Source organism: Photinus pyralis, unplaced genomic scaffold (assembly GCF_008802855.1).
Source record: "Photinus pyralis isolate 1611_PpyrPB1 unplaced genomic scaffold, Ppyr1.3 Ppyr1.4_LG1, whole genome shotgun sequence".
Taxonomy (NCBI): domain Eukaryota; kingdom Metazoa; phylum Arthropoda; class Insecta; order Coleoptera; family Lampyridae; genus Photinus; species Photinus pyralis.
In genome coordinates, this window is record NW_022170249.1 from 4,288,870 (window position 1) to 4,310,136 (window position 21,267).

Below are 21,267 nucleotides of genomic sequence, written 5' to 3' on the forward strand. Positions count from 1 at the left end.
TACACCCGATCACGATAAGAGGTCGCGGAGGAGGACTATGGTTAGTAGAAATCAATCAACCTTCATTAGAATATCATGAAGAGTAGAACATGTGTTCCCCCCCCCCCCCAACCACTATAGGCATGCGTATGCAAAATCTGAGACCAATTGGTTGTCGTACGTAAAAGTTATGAACGTTTTACTTTCAAAAACAGCATCTCAGGATATCATTCGGGGGGGGGGGGGGGCTTTTAGCCAGCGAAATTTAATGGCCGTCTGACACACCTTCAAGGTATAGGTTACCTACTGCAAAAAATTCCAGGACTCTAGGACCATTCCCCTAGAAGTAGTTCAAAACGGTAGAAGTGGGTCCGGACGGACGGACGGACAAAACGCAAACAATAGCACATTTTTTTTAATTCTTAAAAAAGCGCTAAAAAGCAAGTAGTGCCTTGAGAGCAGGATCCTTCAAAGAGGTTACTGAGGGGTGTTCATTGTCCTCAATCTGAATAATTCGAACAACTTCGCCAATCTGATGGGTTCGTGAAGTTACCAGAACATTCCCGGCACAAATTACACAAATGACAAATTACGTTTGTGCCGTAAAACGTTTGCCGGCAAAATATAACGTTTGGACGTTTGTAGGTTTGTAAGCACACATTTCGGGACTATAAATAGGCGGATTGATTAGTGCTACATTTGTGCCGGTTTGTATCGCTGTTATAAGAATTCCTCCTTTGCCATTGTCAGTCGATTTTCAAATTTTGTAGTATTTGATATGCGAGCAAAAAACAAGCACGCAAAACGCGTAGAGTAAATGTACTAAACAAGGTACGTTCGTCTGTAGGTACCTATTCTGTAACCTGATCTGGGCAATTGTCAAGCTGCATTCAATTATAAGAGAGATAGAGAGGTCTTCACAATAAAATTGCCGTCTTCCAGTGGTTTATCAATTAGGACATCTAATCACCTTAATTACTTGGGGGTTCATTTATAACAATCAGGGCAGAGTCATCAAATTTGCATTAATGGCGGTGGCGATGATTGTGGAATGACAATCACAAAATCAACGGGCGGAATTTACATTGAGGTAATACTAGGGAAGGAAATTTATAAATCGAGGAGAATTACTACCACGAATACCTGTGGACACATAGAAAACGCTTCGTTGCGCACGGATGCCTACGAATGGTGCAAATTTTTTTACGAATAAAGGGGAGCATGTAAAATTGATAATCCCACTTCTGTTTGTTAATTCAAATTCATTTCAAACAAAAATTGCAGTTATTTGAATAGAAGGCAGTATTGTATTTCGAAAACCTACATGGCACCGTGCTTACCTATTAATTTTATGATTGACCAAATGAAAGAGTCCACATATTTTCATCGGACACCATAATAAAATAATAATAATAATACGGGTTAGCGGGATTCCTAATGTAACTTACCTGCAGGGCAAATGTAGTTAAGCAGGATATATCAAGGAATCGCGAAATATTGACGATAGTTGCATAACTAGCGATACGAAAGGGAACAGTCAGGTGTAGCGGATGAATCTTTCAGGAATCAGGTTTGAAGCATTAGCTTTGTCTCACAATTCTTTGCATGCAGATTATACAGGGTCATTCTTGACGAGCGTTAGTTAGAAAGATATGGAGAACCTTTGAAAATGAAACTAAACTGATAAGTCCTTTAAGGGTTTTGCCACATGATGAATTGAACTAAAATATTTTTAAGGTGGCGCCACTTCCGCAAATACCGGAAGTATCCATCAACTTTGTTATTTTAAATAGGCACCCCCTATTTTTTCTACATTTTCGGATTCTAAGACGAATTTGGAGTACAACGGTACTCCATAGTTCAACCTTTGCTCCAAGGGCTTCGTCGATATTCAAGTTTTTATGTCAAAAATTGAATTTTCAGGGGTAATATTAAATAGTATATTAAGATACAAGTGTATAATCAAGTCTTTAAAGCACGCGCAACGAGTTTAATGGCACGACGCAAAGCGGAGTGCCTTTAACGTTGCAAGTGCTTTAAAGACCAATTATACACGTGTATCTTATAGTATTTTTTATTATACCTGCAGTATAATTTAAAAATAGGAAATACCTACAATAAAATTATATTGACGTTATATTCGAATACATATCTAATTAAGTGGGCTGGGTGTTCGTAATTTCACGATTACCATGGAAATGTCACTTGACGTTTGCATGTAAAAATCATCGTCTTTATTGTGAATAAAACGATTACAGTTGAAAAAGATAATACACAGTCCATTAAATCGCTTGTTGTAAAATCTAAAAAAACGTTGGTAGGTGTAAAATCCAAATCCAGTAAAGCCTATTACAAAGAATATGAAGAGTTGTTTCCATGGATGAATAGGAAGTTACTTACGAATCAAGTCTTAAATGCATCGATAATGCTGGCATATATGAAGGAAATGTCAAAGGTATTTAAATCTTCTATCTTTTGGTGCATTAATTCAAAACTTCAAACAAAGCTGCGATTAAAAAGTGGAACAGATTTGACAGCATACCCTAAATTATGCGCGTTTGTGAAAGCTTCAACCAAAGGATAGGTACAAGCCAAAGAAATGTACTGCATTTACAGAAAGCGACCTAAGAGGATTTTTTATTTCATCCAGATGACAGTTTCAAAAGCCATACTTGAAGTAGGTATCATTACTTAGCAACTTTAAAGCACGTGTGTTTTAAAGGCCATTTTTCGCACGCATTTGAGTGTTTAAAACGGAGATTGTGATTCAGGTATAATAAAATTAGTTATTTGTTTCATTAGTACAAAAAATGTCAGTTTTCGGGACGAGGAAGATAGTTGCTGGACGACGCGTTAGCGGAGTCCAGCAGCCTTCCGAGTCCCGAAAACGCATTTTTTGTACGAATAAAACATAAAATTTTTTCTCCAACCCCCTTTCCTTCAAATTATATTCGAATTTAGATTCAGTCACAGTTTCACTACTAGTATAAGAACTTCTGCTTTCTTGTCCTCACGTGTCATGCCACTCTAGTTTTTAGGTTAACTTATAACCTATTCGTTCTTACTTCTTACTTCTCACCTCTCGCGGCTTTGGAGGGAGCAAATCTTGAGGTAGCATGTTCTGCCGTTTCTAAAATCTCTGGCGGAGTGCAATCCATGTCGCTATCAGTTTCAGTCATTTCTATTGTATACACAATTAATATTGTTATATTTTGTATTGAAATAAAAAACTTACCATACAGTTTTTTAATTAAAATTAATTGCAATTAACTTTTTCAAATTTTGAATTCAAAATGACAGATAATAGTGCAATGGGTCTGAAGTAGATGGCGTTACGCGCGACGGCGGGTTGTATACGTATTAAAATTACGTTCATCGAATATGTAAATTACGTTACACATGGTTTAAATAAAAATAGCGAGCGTAAATCATTTTCATGTATATACGTATAGGTAACATCCTTATTTGCATTGAATATGCAAAAATATTTGATTTGTATGTATAGAAATATCTTACAACCTGCAATGTAAAACGATGTCAATGTGACATATCTCCGTGATTGTAATTTTTTAATTGGCCAACTTTCAAGGTCAATTTCTTTTTGGTACTAGGACCAAAAGTATCCACTTTTTGTACAGTTGCCATGGTGAAAACGATTAATCCGCAAAACGTCAATTTTACGTACCGAACACTGTCACAAAATAGCGTCTTATTCAGGTGGTTGGAGAAAATAGTTATTTGTGTACCAAGGCCGTAAAAGTGATCTTTTTTGGCCTAAGCTGCTGTTTGTGGCCGAGGCGGCAGCCGAGGCCGCAATTCAGATGAGGCCTAACAAATCACTTTTGGCCAAGGTGCACACAACATTTTTGAGGCGATCATCAAAAAAGAATTCAAAAATTTGCTCATAAACATTTTTTTTTCTGAAAATCATAGTTATCTTAGACAATTAAAAACAAAGCATTCCCTATCATATGTAATAAATTATAATTAGCATCTTTGCATGTGTTTTGTGCGTATCAAAATGGGTGATAGCGACAGTTCAGATACCTACCCAAAATGAAATTTTGGAAGCTGCAAGCATTGCGACCCTATGTCAAATGCAATAGGTCCTTCGTAACTGTGGCTTCTAAGACCTTATAGTTAACATGCTGTACAATTATTAGAAACCTGATTACCTACTTTGATGGTAGGTATAGGTAGCTACTTGTGTTTTCGGTTAATTGCTGGTGATTCTTCGTATAATAATGTAAGCAACAACATCTTCCTCATGTTTTGGTTCTACACTTCAAAAAGGTCTGCAGCAGCAAAGATTGAAACGTCAAACTATAATTTTAAATGTGAACATTGTGATTATGCAAAATGGTGTGAAACATTCCTACAAGTCCGAAAATGAAAAAAACGCACGTGGATGGCCCAATCCTTGATGGGGCGAGACCAGATAGACGCTTTGTATCAAACAGATTACTGTTTCTCAAACATCAGTTTCAAATAAGTACAGTTTGACAGATGTGTACAATAAAGTAAAGTTTGACAGAAGCGTACAATAAAGTGAAACTTTATGGCCGCAAAAGCGACCATAAAATCAACGTTTTTGTGATGATAGCCTAAAAAATGAGTTTGCTAATAAAACCTGGATCCGTCGCACAAAAACGCGCTTAAGTAGCTTAACGCATAGAGTACTTTTCAACTTGTTTCCACTTCTGCATTTTAGCGGTTTTATCTTCTACTACCATACATAAGTTCTTATAATTAAACAGGAGTTGCAAACTGTGTTTGCTGTATTTTCCCAACCTGCACCTGCTTAAATTTTATTTATGTTTGATACGAAGTCTCACAAACCCTAATTTAGCTTTGTTCCGAAAAAGTGGTTTAAAGATAATAAGTTGGGCCTTTTGAAATTGAAAAAAATGTTTCTTAACTTAAAAGCGGTTCCAGTTACATACAGAAAACGTTACTCAAAAAGCTGTAAGTGTAAATAAAAAGTATTGTACCTCATTTAAAATAAGAAAGTTGGTGTTTGTTTCCGGAGTAACAGGATGGGAAGATATTTTAGTTCAACCATTGAATAATAAATAAAGATTTATTATTCAATGGTTCAACTGAGCTTTTTCGACGAAAGCATCTGGAAAACCTTTTTTCATCGCAGACGTGTTATTAACTTAGAGAAAATTACGGGAATGCTAATGGTAAGTGTTGCTGCTGCCGAAACGCGGTCGATTTATTAAGGCGCTAGCCCGCGTTTCACTTTTATTTGGAAATGTATTAAGATAACACTAATTTAATTCAAATTGAAATGCTCGCGAAAACAAATGGCTCGTTGAACTGCTAACTTAAATTTGAAATCTAGGCCAAGATTTCAGACAAACACCAGTAGAGCTTTTATACTAAAATTGATTGACTAAAAGTAATGGTGCCATTTTTATTAAACGGGTTTGCGGACAAAATTCACTAATCCCTTTCAGCGGCAACTGCAAATAACAATTTTATTGCGTTCGCCCTTAGTTCGCGATTATACGCCCCGCCAACTGAACAGAACGAAATAGGTTTCCTTGAAACATTTTCATTTTTCATAACGTTAGAATTTATTCGACAACTCAAAATTATACGACGCACCGTTTAGAAGGGAACGATTATTTGTCAAACGTGGATTCGGTCCAAGGCAAATATATATTAGGGAGATACAAATCAGTTCGTTGCCAATGGAAACGAATGAAAGGTCATTAATATCTGCTTTTAGTCTGGGGGTATGTCTTGTAGAAAACTACAACGCTGCGTTCGGGGAGCTTTTTTAGTTGGGTTATAGTTGTTTACCGTCCTCTATCAACAATCTATACGGATCGGATCAGTCAAACCTTATTTACTTTATCTAGTAGATGGTATAACGTTGTTTTTTTGTTTTTGCTATACACGTGGGTAGTTTTAGATCTCTCAACTGAATCAAAGACCACTTTCTGTAACCTGCTTTTCTTCGTACAAATATTTAGAGAACATTTACAACGCAACTGCAACTGTTAGTAAAATGGTGGTAGTTGCTTCTCTAACTACCTATTTAGTATTTAGGTACATTCTGTTAGTTATTTGCATCGACAGTCTATGAACAATGATATTGTTGATATTCTTTTTCCATAAACAAAAACTGTGTATAATTAGCTGTGTGATATGTTGCAACAGCAGTAGCTTTGCAATTTTGATATCTCATTGTTTTTAAATTTTAAATGAATTCATTTTTTTGATTTCGGTGGCAAAAAAACGCGAGCTAATTGAATCCTTAAATTTGAGGTAAAAAGTAACATGTTAAATGACATAGATTTCAAACTCCATAGTCTTGCCCCTTGCGTTAAATTTGCATTGATTTTTTTGTTATCGGAAATATTATTCCATGTTAATTAATTTAAAATGTATAGAGTCATGTTACTTCAAGAATCGAAGTGGAAACTCACACTTATTTTTAATTACTACCGATTTATGCTAAAATCAATGTAGAGTCACCCTTCGAGTAATTAATACTGGGCTGTGAATTCTGGCAGTTTCGGAATCTTCGTTAAAAAATATAAAGGTCTATTTGATTTGTATTTAGAACATTTGCTACAGTAGGTACCATACGTTAAAAATCTATCCCCCATTTTGCAATGTAGTGATTGTAGATCCGCAGATAGCAGTTTTGTTTTTGGTACGTTGTTATTGAGCACTAGAACTTCCATCAGCACAGTAGAATAAATTAACTGAAGAAGTGGTTACTGCCTGAAACATACGGATCGGTTTCTCCTTGTTTCGAACTTTCCTGAAAATAAGGAGCCTTGCAAAGAAACAAGAAGGGGTTATGGTCTCCAGTTTTACAATTTTTTGCAATAACATCCCGTTACAAGAACGATACTGAGATGCCAGAGAAATCGTGGTACACTACAGCAAAGAGTAACTAATAATACTCTTTGACTACAGTTAGGTTTCTTTGATGTGGAAATCTTTAGCGAGGTGGAGGATAAGAAACAATGGGGATTTACGATAATTCAGCCGCTCTAACCGGGTTGGTAGAAATCGCCATAGAAACAATTGTCCCAGTAATTGTAACCAGCAAAATCTATCAACCATGTTAAACCAGTTGAATTATCGTAAACCCCCAATAATACACAATAAACAAAAGACAATCGTATTTGTAATAGCTTCTTACAATACAGGAGTTGAACAGCCTTGTTCGTATGATCAAAAATTGATTTCCTACTGCCACGAAAAACTTTTTCTAAGGCAAACTTTTTAATAGCTCGTAAAATTGAACTCTTAAATGAAAATTGAAAAAGAATTCAAAAAGAATGAAAATAGTTATTAAATGTGATACAAGTTTACGCCTTTTAGCCAATTTACCAAGATCGATTCCTATTTTCTGACAACATTCAATAAAAATTCAATGCAATTTCTTAAAGAGATTCGATTTTAATTTTTTATACAAATCCAACAAAAATTTCACTTCACCTTAATTATAGCGATTTCTAAAATCGATGGCGTTCCTAAAGCTGGACAATATAGAAACGAAAAATTGGATCTCCTTTCGTTGTATAGAAATGATCAGGCAATGAACTTTCAATTTATCTCGACGGCAGACAAACCAGTTTTCCGCTATTACAATAAGAGTAATAAGCGTAAACCAGGGAATCTTATTTATTGAAACGGCAGCTTAACTATGATTTATTCGCTGGAAACTGCTGCTGACTAACGGAGAAGCTGGCGTCAGGTCTCGATCGTTCACCATATATACCCATGCCCGTTCCCCTTTCTGTTAGGGACCCGTCTGTAAACAACACGAGTCCCTCAGGTTTGAAAAACGAGTATTCCGAGTTCAGCCACTGCTCCCTGTTCAGGAGAGTGATTCCATAACTCTTTGGTCTTAGTAAGACATCCCGGATCACATCCCTTCTTGCGAGGAGGGGATGGGATCTGAGGATTTCCTCCCAGATCCGCCCGTTCCCAAGGCTACCACGATTTTTTCACTCGTCCCAATCGTTTAGCTGTATGGAAGCCTTCTGGGCCTCTGCCTCCACAGCTAAGTGTTAAAGACTAGTCCCAAAAGCGACCCCAAAAGTGCCTCCATGGCCAAAGTTGATGTGGTTTTCATTGCTCCCTTATCTATGCATCCACCAGTTTCTCCGCCGCTTTTAGAAAAAAACGATAATAGGCTGATGGACCTGTAAATCTTCGCCATGTCATTTTGGCACGACCCGGCTTACGTAGGTACACAACTCTTAACCTTTCTCCGGCTTTCGGGGATATACTCTAAAGTACCAGAGCTTGGAGTATGCCGTTCGGTCCAGCACTCTTGAATGGGCTGACCCCTGACCGCCCTTTCAGAGATCTCTCGGTAACTTTTTGCGTTAAAAGCAATAAATTAGCACCTTTTAATACACCAAATCACGAACACTTAAAGACGTATTTGTTTTTGTAAACACAGTGTCTGTCTGCTTAAATCATGTAAATAGCAGAAGTAAAAATAAAAAAAGGAAGAGCACAGAATTTGAAAACAAGCCACTTAATTAGCACCTAATCAGCACCTAATTATGCAATATCTTTGATTGTGTTCTGCTGAACTTGCTCTGCTAGGTTCATTTACATTACTTTCCCGTCGATCGGCCGTACACCGAACCTTGTAGGTTCTTTTAGTGGGTTCGAAATTACGTAGTCCCCAGAGCCTGGAAAGTCCAGGAGACATGTGAGAGCCTCGCCCGCGGTAGAGGCATATCTGCCGCATGAAAGCCTCAGGGTCTCCACTTTCTGCCCTGGGCTTTTCAAAAGGATCTTACGAAGTCTTTGAACTTGCGGAAGACCCTCCATGTTACCACAGAAGGTCCTCCATGATCTTTTGATTCTGATTTTCTTTCATCTGCCCTGCTTCCTGACAGAGCAAAGGTGGTTCATCCAACCGCTCTGACAGTTTCGGCACATATAGCAATTCCAATCAGTGGATCGGGGATTCCGAAACCGACATGGCCCGTAGTGGAATGCCAGGATTAGTTGTACCGGTGATCCGAAGCGACTCTCCAATTCGTGATCATGTGAGCTATTAAATTGGAGCCCAACGTCATATCAATAACCTCCTGCCCCCGTGCTGTAACTGAGGTAGGGGCTGCTCCCTGATTTAAAACATTGAAATCAGTTGTTTGCAAATACTCCAGAAATTGCTCTGTAAGAAGGTTACTTTGTCCATCACTGATGTACTAGGCCCCCCTTCCCCTCTCCCAGTGGTGCCGACGGTTCCTACCCCTGGTCGGAACCAAGAACCGCCATACGAGCCAAAAGCTTTCATCTTTCTCAATGTCTGAGGGCGCCGGTGGTAATCCGAACGCCTCTTCGAGGTCGATAACGAGGGATTGAGCTCCCTCCGTCTCAAGGACACTGAGGCCTGCTGCTCCGGTGGAGCTCTTTCCCTTAGCGGGCGCAGCCGTGTGCGTGCACCTGAAAGTTCTGCCGCTGGAGTGCCCGATGGCCGATGGGATGCCTCATCGACATCAAATGCGAGGAGGACCTTACCAGGCTTCTCCCTACGGATAAACGTTCTACATAGACTCGACCTGCAACCAGAATTTTGTCTCTGGAGGCGCTTCAAGAAAGCGATCTGGGGCGCAGGGCCCGCTTGACCCGAGGTTTTATACTCGAGCCGGTGCTTCCGGTCCATCGCCTTCAATGCGCCAGTGCTATTCTTTTTGAATAGGAGCTGGCCTACCACCAGGTCCTTGAATAAGGCCCTGGGTTAGAACCTTCTCCTCTTTCAAGGAGTCTACTCCGTTACCGGATCCCTTTTGAGGGCACTCTGACATACGGAAGGCTAGGGAAAACGCGGCGACAGATAGCCGGCAGTCACCAATATTCGAGAGTACCAAAAAATTTCCAGCGCAAATTTAATAAACCGTGGAAAAATAATGTGAAGCTCTAAATTGGAGTAGGGCCGTATTAAACCCTTGTACAAAATTATGTAATTTAACAAGTCGGAATCAGTATACGTGACGCATTTTTTTCGTGTTTATAAACTTTCGACAAGGAGACGGCTATATTTAAATTGGATTGAGAGAAGGCTCCTAGCTAATACAATTGGAAAGTTTCTAGATAAATAAATGGCTACATATCTTATCGCAGCCGTTTTGGGATGTATTCTAAGCAGACAAGACGCTTATTTGATTTATCATTGACAATAATTTCGCATTTAAGAAATATGAGGAAGTTCTCTTTGACTCTAGCCGTGGTTGACGACTTCAGTATGTATTTAAACTACACGTGCGTTTAAGCGTAAGACTGTAATGAGATTTAGCACTTCGTGTAAATGTTCACTTTTAAAGGAGTGGTACAACTGCATGTCGTCAGCATACATGTGAACTATAGACACGTCTTAGGAACTCATGTATAAAATAAGGTATATATGGTGCACAATAAGGGGCCAAGAATAGACCCTTGCGGTACACCCCCAGGTAGTTCCCTGTACTACACAGATGACTTACCCATTAAAGTAACGCACTGTGACCTGCCCGTTAGGTAGGTAGCTATGAAGTAATGAGGTAGCATTAGGAGAAAGACCTATAGCACGTAAGATAGAAATTGCAGTTGCAGTGTTATGGTCTGTATATTTGCCCGTTACTCCCCATATACAAGTTGTGTCCCACGAATGGGTTTTGAAACATTTTTTCTTTGACAAGGCGGATTTTGCAGCCACATTGGTTACCATAACCACGAAGTCAAAAAGCGCTACATGTGATTAAACTAATCTTGATTTTTAGCGTTTGAGAAGCTCTACTTTCAGTTACACAAACGTAGGTAGGTACCTACCTACCCTAAATCACGATCACCATTGACGAATATTTGCGCCATTAGTTTGTGAATCGATTCTAAACATGTTATTTTTACCTTTATTCTTATTCTCATTTACATTAGAATAAAATCACTAGGTACTAGGTTTTTAATGACGCAGATATCTTCATTTGTGATTCTGATTTTATAGGTCTTTATGTTAATTAGTATAATTGTAATGTATTTCCATATTACAAGAGAAGTGACGCGTACCCCTCAATGTCTATGAATGTTTACAAAAAGATTTTAATTTATGAATTGTTTCAGATGAAATACAAAAAAAGTACGCCAAATTTGGAAAAACCGTAATGATGGTACAGTTAGAACGAGGTCAAAAGGGCTTAGGTTTAAGTCTTGCGGGACACAAGGATCGTAACTGTATGGCGGTGTTTGTTTGCGGTTTAAATCCAAATGGCGAAGCTTATAAAATGGGAGGAATTGAAGTTGGCGATGAAATTTTGGAGGTAAGTAAACCGTGTAACTTGCAGAGAATGTCCAAACAACCACAGAACTGTGTAAGGGATATTGCCCTTAAGGATTTGAACGCCCTCAAACCTTTAAATTTATTTTTATACATAAAGCTTTAGATTTCATCGTTTTATGTACCTAGGCCTTACAAGAGGGCTACAATTAATTTGCAAGGGAATTGAATTCAACTGTTAATTCACTTTGATAAGACGTCAACTACAAGGAAGTTCACTTTGTTCAATATAAACTCTGTTGCACCATTAACGTACATTACCGTATACAACGTCTTTACTGGGCATAATTGGCGAACCAAATATATCACTTCTTTAAGTTTGTTGGTTATGTAAGAGTCCTACAGATAGTCATTAAATGTATTTGTCCCTTGTTTTTTATCCTTTTCTAAACTGACGCTTGTAAACAAAAAAATGTTTTTTGTCTTAACAACAATAAAGATTATTATTATTATAAATACAAATTATTTTGTTTAACCGATTCAGTTATATCAGTATATCTGGTTCACGGTTATTTGCCCACCTCAAAAATTTCGATGGTCATTGGGTGCGTTCACCAGACGAAGCGCTTCATGAGCACTACCTAAAGGCGAGAATACTCTAGCAAGGTTTCTCGCGCTAGTTGCTGGCTAATTTTTAAAAAATTGTTATTTTACAAATAGCCGCTTGGCTTGCCTAAATTAACAAGAGACTCAAAATTTACTGGGTTCATAAACGCAGGTGACTAAACAATTACAAGCATCTAAAACAAAAGCCCAACCTTTTCCAACAATACCCAAAATTAAATCTACCCATAACAAATTAAATTTTCATCAAACACCACAAACAAAAATAAAACACATTGTCACTTACTTCTTAAATACTTGTATAATCTTCACGGTATGCGATCTTGTTATTGTTGAATGTAAAACCAATCATGTGTGGCGTGACCAACTTTTGTTAACAAAAAAACCCAGAAAAATTCCTTCCTTGGTGCAAGCCTCGACACCATAACGAACCAAATAGAGAAAAAAGTAGAGAAAAGAGTATTGTTCTTAAAATAAAGAACTAGTACCGTCTAGCTAGACGGACGGACAGACGGACGAACAAAGTGGCCACAATAGCGCATTTTTTTTATTTTTGTGGAAATGCGCTAAAAACGAAAATCCAGCAGTAATTTACAATACAAAACATGTAGATGGTGACGGTGGCGAGTCGGCGGAAAATTTGGAAAGTGTCGAGTGCTCCAGGTACCTCGACTAGAAAATGGCGGTTCCAGGAATTCTAAACGGGAAGCTCACAGCAATTTTCCTAAGCGGTAATAGTAAATATGCGGATTCGGTAGCTATTAGGCTATTACTAAAGGAAAGCAATTACAGAAACCGAGTCAATATCCTCCGTCCGCTATAATTAATGAAACGGAAAATAGCAAAAAGGTTACCTGTCAATCGGATCGGTGCTGCAGAAATTGGTTAAAAGCCAATTTCAATAATTACGGAGTGGTAACTTAATTGGAAAACAAAATGAAACGGCACGGATGCAAAAAATGCAACTGGTGAAGGTGCAAAAAACCAAAAGATCGATTATTTAAATACGGTTGCAAAAGTAAATTTAAGGGAGAGCTCAAAATTTCTGTACTTACACAACGTAACTGTCGGATACAAACGGCAAAAGATGCAAAGCGGAAAAAGATCCTATTTTATAGTGCGTTTGTAATTTATTTTATTTCATACTATCTAGTAATCGCCACTTTCCCAGACTGATTTGAGTCTGGTAAATCGTATTTTACCAGACTGAAAATTTTTACCAGACGGAAAATTTTGCCTAGCAACCGCAACTGACATCCATCTAAACGTATGCATTGATATTTGTCAAACTACTGTCATCAAACAAATCAAGTGATCGACTTTTGCTTTTATTTTAATGTGCACCTACAACATTCTAATCAAAATGGTATTTTAATAGAAATAGAGCAGTATGAAATAAAATGTTTTACATTATTTGTATGTCAAATCAATTTACGTTACTCGTTTCGAAATTCCTGCCTCAGCTACGCTTCGGCAGTAAACATCTCACTCGTAAACCTTGATTTACCATACTCATATGTAAATAACTATAAACGTCCATTTGAGTAGGGACAAACTGGAATTCCCATCCCGTACGCTTATACCTCCGATACGTTCAAACAAATTGAAACTGTTTTTAATTAATTACGTCTTTCCCAGACGTCTTAAAAATACGGGATCGGTGTCAAAATTCAAGTGAATTAAGAGCGCTTCTTTTGAGCTAAGACTCAATCGGACGAGTCTGCAACTCATTTAAATGTCAATCGTTAATTATGCTTACGTCATTGAGCGCATCCCAACACCAATATTCGTTAATCCAATTAACACCTTTTTTATTGGAATTTAAGTGCAACCGGTGAGGTCAAGAATTCAAGATAGCACGCTGGTTACCCTCGCTGTACCACCTTCCAGCCGTCAAAACAGCTGTTCCACCCTGGCTTTATGGAACACATGGAATCTAAAACCGATTGTTAATTTCCTAATGAATCTGAAATCTTAAAATATTAGATCGATGTCATTTTCCCCATACCAAGGGTAATTCGTAATAAAGCGCCAGTTCATATACCGGATGTTCCTTGATACAAGTAACTTCAAGGCGAACAATAACTCATTTCCATTAATTGAAAAATTCCTACAGAAATTCTAAAACAATTAATGTTATCAATTCACATCATTACAACCTAACTAACAATACCTATGGTAACTCGTATGGTAATATACAAAATCTTAAAATTCTACACTCTTACACAGCGGAAAATACATACTGCATAGGATTGTTACCAGGACGAAAATTGTTCGGCGGGGAAATAACCGTCGGTTTTGGTGGGTAAAATAAGCAGAGAGCCTTAGTTGACAATATTTCGAATTTTAAAAAAAAGTATAAATATAACACTATTTAATCCTCAATACCAACATATAGATTGCAATGAGTTTTCAACAAGATCGTTTGTTATTACCTATTTTCCCAGTTGGTTACCACGCAATAATTTCCAATTTACTAATTAATTTACCATAATTACATGCAAACGTTTATTTCATTTTCAGGTGAATGGTATTGTACTGCATGGTCGATGTCATCTGAACGCATCAGCAATTATTAAAGGCCTAGCTGGACCGGTATTTAAAATAGTCATATTAAGGTAATTATTTATATTCTTGACTTTTTTTAATACACAAAAGGAACTTTACATTAACTATTGAAATATTCTATGGGATTGCGCATTAGATGATTTTACTCCCGTCCAAAACATATAGATAGTGCATACCGAGCGATAAAAAGTGGTTCACACAAAAAGGCTGCCACTCCACTATTCGTGACTGAAAATGACTTCAAAAATTAGATCTACAAACAAAATTGCATTTATTTTCACGAACGGTATTTATTTTTTAAAATAATATCATACGCTGTTAACGTATCTAACGTCAAGGCAAAGTTTGATTTAAAAAGTTTGATTACCAGAAAGAAAATATTACAACTGACTTTCCTTTATAAGCTTATTCGAAGTTTCACAGATGATAGTGGATTAGTCAGTCAAATTCGGTTTATCGCCCATTCGTACTCCAGTCGTTCGAGATCATTATTTCATATCCCATACGCTCGTACAAATGCCCTCAAACATTCACCATTAATTAATAGGTATAGGTATATGTTGCGCACATACCATAATAAATTAGCACCACAATTGGATGTATTTGGAGATTGCCTTCAGGAATGTAAAAAGAAATGGTATCTGCACGTACTGTAGAGAATCGTATAACAATTTGTAACTAATAAATGTGTTTCGTGATTCCGTTGCTCAAATCATATCACTCGTTAATTTTCTCAATCAGATGAGTATAGATACAGAATACTTTTTTGTTTAAATTTCAAATATTGTTAGCCGTGATCGTTAGATATCTTATTCATATTTCATTTACGTTATTAGTTCTTTGTTGTGTCATCTGTAACTAGTAGTTACTAACTATTAATTACTAACTATTTTTATTTTATATTTTTTGTACTTTGTTCTGAGATATATTTCATTTTACTCACTTAAACTAATGTATGTATAGGTACTGCTCAACAGTAATTGAGGTAAAATCTGTAGTTGCGCAAGCTAATTTCATCAATAAATTAACTATTTTTGAATCACACAATCGACTTCCCCAAATTGCACAACACTCTAAATTTACTGGGTTCGTAAACACACGTAACAAAGCTCAAAAGCAATTACAAGCACCTTAAATCTAAAATTAAACTCCCACTTTCCCTAACACTACTTAAATTAATTCTACCCTCGATTCTACCCACAACAAATTCAATGTGAATGTGTGAATAAATGCTATTTGATTAGTCTAATTTTTGTAATGTGTCGATGTGGTCCGCTTTAAATGATACTTATGTATTCACTTAAAAGAATCTCTTTATGCAACGTATTCGAGGATGATTGACAGCAAGCATTTGGACGAGAAACAATTTCGAGCAAAATAAACGTCTTTGTCAATTGATTTGATTGTATTGTAGTAAACTTCCCATTTCCAACCAGAAACGTTTGCTTAGGTAGGTATATTTCTTTTGTTTTAGACGCAAAGCTGCCATTAACGATATTGCCGTCCGTCCTCTAACTCAATTTCCAGTCACATTGGAAGAAGAGGAGGTCAGTATTATTTTGTATTGAGCGATACAATATATCCTATATGATTATGGAACGGGAGCGTTATAATTTCTCATTGATGCAAGGAGAAGCATTGTGTATCTGTGTGTACGTTTTGGCCAATTTTCGTTATACTGGTCAGGCCAGAAGGGTACTAAAATTAATATCCTGAAAGCATTCAATATCGTACATGTCCAGTCAGTAATACAGGGCTTAACAATTATGTTTAAAAAAATTTAAGATAGCTAGAGGGGATTAAAAGAGTTTCGTTTGGGAGGCAGGTCCTCAAATGTCCCCAAGTTTGAGTTTATTTTTAATTGTTCACAGCAACCATAACACATAGGCCTTTTTTAGGTTTTGGGGTTTGCTCGTTCCGATTTTCTAAAAATTTTCTAAAACTTCCTACCTCAAGATGACGTACACGGCGGTGCCGTCGAAGTTTTATTTTGATCGGTGGCCGATCTTTCGATTTTTTTGCCGGTCGGCGATTGATCGTTCGTGTGCAAGAGCTCTAACTGACCCCTAGTTTGTCTAAGCACCACATAGTCCAACAACACCTTAATCTCAATCTCATTTTCAGTATTTCGACCCAGATTTCAATTATTCGTCGTCTCGTCGAGTAAATGCACTACTGAACACACATGTAGTAGAAACACAGCTTAAATAGTAGGTAAACTGCGAAACTCGATGCAAAATGGCCGCCAATCTCAAGAACCAATCAGAAATTTAGAGACTCTATTGTCGCCATTGTCTCTATAAAGTCACTGTAACACAAACTACAGTGACTGTATTAGAACAGTGGCGACATCTTATTATAATCCCTGCCCATCTGCCATATTGGGGCTAACAATTGAGCAGCACAACCAACTTTTTGTAATTAATTTCTATTGACTTTAAACACGCCAAACTATATCTTTATATAGAAACGAATGTCCACAATAAGCATTTTACCTTAAGCAATACCTTTATTCGCAGAATTTCGCAAAAACATAAAAAAAAAAATGTAAACGCCTATACCAAACCATAGCAATTTAGCCCCAATATGGCGACCGGAACCAACGACCAATCAAAAACGAGAGTTGTCACCACTGTTCTAAATTAAGTCACTGTAACAGAAACTAAAGTCACTAGATATAGAAAGTACCGCAATCATCCGCCATTTTTGGGCAAATTTGCTGCCAACTTAGAAAAATTGACAAATAAAATCTGAATAGCTGTAATTTTTTATAACCTAACTTCATAGTACTGTCATGTTTTATACAAATATATACAGATATCTCCAAACAGGTGGAACAATTCCTAACATTAAAGTTACTAGAATCTGGTAACTTCCGCCATCTTTGTGCAAAAATCATGCGTTCTCTCTCTAACACACGAGCCCAATGGATTGCGGTACTTTCTATATTTAGTGACTTTAACAGAAACTACATCTGCACGACTTCTAGCGGGAAAACAAAGAACTATGAAATAAAAACTCTACCAACTACTACAGTGAGCTTACACGACGATGGCGTAAAGGGTATATTTAAGAATCTTAAAAAAGGACTTTACAACCTCCATTTAAAACGACGCGATTCCGACTACCTCGTTTTGCCTTGACACACACGGCTAGGTACCTGCCCAAAGTGAGTGAACAAGGGAAGGAGACTGTATCGGAGTCGGAGATTAGAGGCAGTGCTAAAGTAGCAGCTTTGAGATACGGGAGGAGGATCGAAACAATTTGCTCGCACGGTAAGACCAAATTTGCCTTGAATTGTTCGAAAAATGAATGTTACTACACAGATGAAGGACACCAAGATGAATTCCTTGACAGAAGCTGGTCGCACTATACCATAGTTGAGAACTTTTTTGTATATCTCGATTTTAAAAATTTTCAATGTGAAAGGGAAGCACCGAATTTACAATCCCTGTCTTTCTCTAAGAGGTTGATCAACGTCGTCAAAATTTTTGAAGTGTTCTTCGAACCGGGCATGTCTTTTACGACAGACACCTCCCAATACCAGTTCCATTGTCCTCGAAAACGTTGCCGGGGCGTTGCGCAGACCAAAGGGCATGACCGCGGCACTATGCTAAAGGCTGTCTTCTCGCGAGATTTAAGATCTAAATCAACTTGCCGCTTTTCATATCTAAAGTGGAAATCCACTTAGCACCGGTAAGTAAATGTATCTACCGTGTAATCGATTCGAGCTAGGAAAGGTATAATTATCCTTTTCTGTTACGTTGTTCAGTTGCATACAATCCACGCAAAACGTCGTGCTACCACCTTTCGACTAGTGCCGCAGACGAAATCCAAGCTAGATGGTCCCTTGAGGAGCCATTCCGCCGATGATCTTCTTGGCTTCTTCGCGTTTAGCTCTGCATATTGCTTCGATCCACAAGTCGGTTTTCTGAAGCAAACACGTCTTGGCAGTAGGTAATTCTTTCACTACACCGAACTGAAACTTCTAGAAAGTTATCGATTGTCGGCATATCATATTAATAACAAAAAATGAGTTAGGTACATCCGCTTATCGCCGCCGAGTAATCCTTCATCGACTATATGACGCCTCGATAACGTTCTAGAAGGTTCGCAACAGTATGCGGGTTATAATTACTCGTTATACCCGAATAACTGTAACAGAACACCATGCATATTATATCACAGAAAGCAGCACATGCACAACGTGCTGGCAAGGCAACAACAGCTTCAATTTTTGTAACATCAACTGCAGCCGTAAACGATGGTAATAACATTGGTAATAAATTCCTTTCTAAACAAAAATACTTGAAACAACCAACCGATATGTATCAGTATGATACGTTCTCCATAAGAAATAGCACAAAGTAGAGGTTTCCAACTCCGTAACATCAAAACAACAATCGGCATTTCATTATTTTCTCATCTACATGATTAAATGTTATACTTATAGGTATGTAATTAGAGGGAACTAATGATGAAATGACAAAGTAGTGAAATAAAAAATAATTTTGCGATTAAATATTCAATAAAGAGAATGTACGATTTTTGTCGGTTCTTGTTTATTTCAATAAGGGTGCATAGATTAATGAGCTGAGTATAACGCTCCTGTTACTATTTCTCCTTTTTTTAACTACTGAACTCTTAAGTGGATATTTTAATTTTTTAGACGAATGAAGAGCGATTTTCCGGATACCCCAACGTGAGAAACGTGGTTGTAGAAAAAGTAAGTAAATATTTAGCGCTCTAAGAATAAAATGAACTTCATGATGGAATGTAGGTTACAGAAAACATGTATTAATATTAAATATTGAGTTAGATATTATTAAAGCACATTGTTAGGTAAATTATATTATGAATATGTATCTTGACACGCACATCTCCATTACATAATAATGAGAGGGCTATTTTAATGAGGCTATATCTTAACGTTCCAATATTGGAATATATAAGTATCGTTATGTAAGTTGATAGATTTAACAGTGAGCATTAGCGAAATTGGATTCGAAAATATTTAATCTACTCAAAAGGGATGAATATCCAGAAATATAAATCGTCTCATTAAATTTCCATACAAAAGTGCCACGATGAAACGGAGGTTGCACGATACAACTTGTTGGAGAATGTGAAGCACTTAATATGAACAGTGGCGGATTTAAATTTTTTGCGCCCCTAGGCACACCGAAAGATATGCGCCCCAAAATAATCTTTAAATGGCAATAAATTTTAAAATAAAAATCAAATTATAAGATGAAATTTTTAAAACTAATATGAAAAGAAATACAGTATACCTAAGATTAAGTTTTCACCCTGGTTTTCACACACGTCAAAACTTGCATTGTCGATTATCATTCTTACAGTTGCAGTTTGTTTAAACTATCTACCAATTCCAATTTATTTCATAATTTTAATTAAAGATTTTTGTCATTTGTGACTTCTTAGGGGACTTATTTTAAAACTTAAAATGTTACCTAAAATAAATATAGGCACGTGCCTAGTGTGCCTATATGTAAATTCGCTACTGAATATGAATCTAAAATTGTCGTTTGGATGAAATGATAGTGAATATAAATGGGGTGTGTTTTTGGCCTCTAACACAAACAAAAAATTAGTATGATTCGACTCGAGTTTCTAGAAATCCTCCCCCCAATCCCTCGCCGACCATGGTCGACACCTTCAAGCCCTCAACTATTTCGCTGAAATTCTCCGGTTCTCCATCTATTGTATGCCAGTTTATGTTATTAACGCATGCCTAATAATGTTAATGCTAGGACCAGGAAAAAATACCGGTAGGCATGAGATCCTTACTCCATTCTCTTTCAAATGAGTCGCCTATCGTCGAAGTCTATACAGTTTAATGAAAAATAGTGGAGCGTATACAAATACAAACAAATTTTGAAATGGGCATTACGAGTAGTTTTACTTTTATTCGAAGTGTCTACATATGGAACTTTTTATAAATGCTGTCGTAAATAGCATTGCGCATGGTCTACATTAGAAATTTCATTGAATACCTTCATAAATAAAACAGCATGCGTTAACAGTAATTTTGAAACCGGTATTAGTTTTAGTTTCATTCAAGGTGCCTACATATATTTCGTTTAACTGCTTTCATAAATAAAAAAGTTGCCATTGCGCATGCGCAAAACAAAATTTTAAAACTGGTGTTAGATTTGCTTGTATTCCAAGTGCATATGTATAAAATTTCATTTAAATATCTTCATAAATAAAAAAGTTAGCATCGCACATGCGTTAAACCAAATTTTTGACACTGCGCATGCGGAAAACCAAAAATATGGGTATGCACGGAATCCTTGGACCAAAACCCTTTCAAATGAGTCCTATATCGCCAAAATCGGTTCAGTGGTTTAGAAGGAGTACCTACGTGTGACGGACAGACGAACGGACGAACGTCAAAGTGCAGCCGATAGCGATTTTTCACTTGAGGAAAATACGCTAAAAACTGGAGTAAGATTTGCAACCACGCCAACCAGCAGAAATTTCTTTAACAATGTCCAATTTCGGTTCGTGGAATGATAAAATTGAAATATATAATAAAATACAAAAGAGAGAAGCAAAAAGGAATAATTAATCCTCTCAGCTAAATGTAATGTAATGTAATTTACGTTAGCTGCTTGCATATTCCAAACTTAATCCCAATTACAAATAATTGGCGTTAGCCGGACCCCTGACTAAATTTTATGTAATAATAATTAGCGTTGGTCGGGCACATAATTTCGCAAAGGCCACATTTTAGGTGAAACAAAGTAATGGCAAATGAGAAGAAATTACCTGGCAGTCCTCCTAAGGTGAAATTTGAACTTAATTAACAAATGCCGTTTTTTTTTCTG

The 21,267-nt window shown here is 37.1% G+C and overlaps 1 protein-coding gene across 1 annotated transcript in view; it reads left to right on the forward strand.

The window, feature by feature from the left end:
• Nucleotides 1-19,206, forward strand: part of LOC116159532 (inaD-like protein) — a 51,622-nt gene extending 32,416 nt beyond the window's left edge. The window contains exons 6-9 of the mRNA XM_031472529.1: nt 11,071-11,267; nt 14,372-14,466; nt 15,891-15,963; nt 19,086-19,206. Coding sequence (XP_031328389.1) covers nt 11,071-11,267; nt 14,372-14,466; nt 15,891-15,963; nt 19,086-19,166 — 446 coding nt within the window. The 3' untranslated portion in view covers nt 19,167-19,206. The remainder of the gene's footprint in view (nt 1-11,070; nt 11,268-14,371; nt 14,467-15,890; nt 15,964-19,085) is intronic.
• The last annotated feature ends 2,061 nt before the right edge of the window (nt 19,207-21,267 follow it).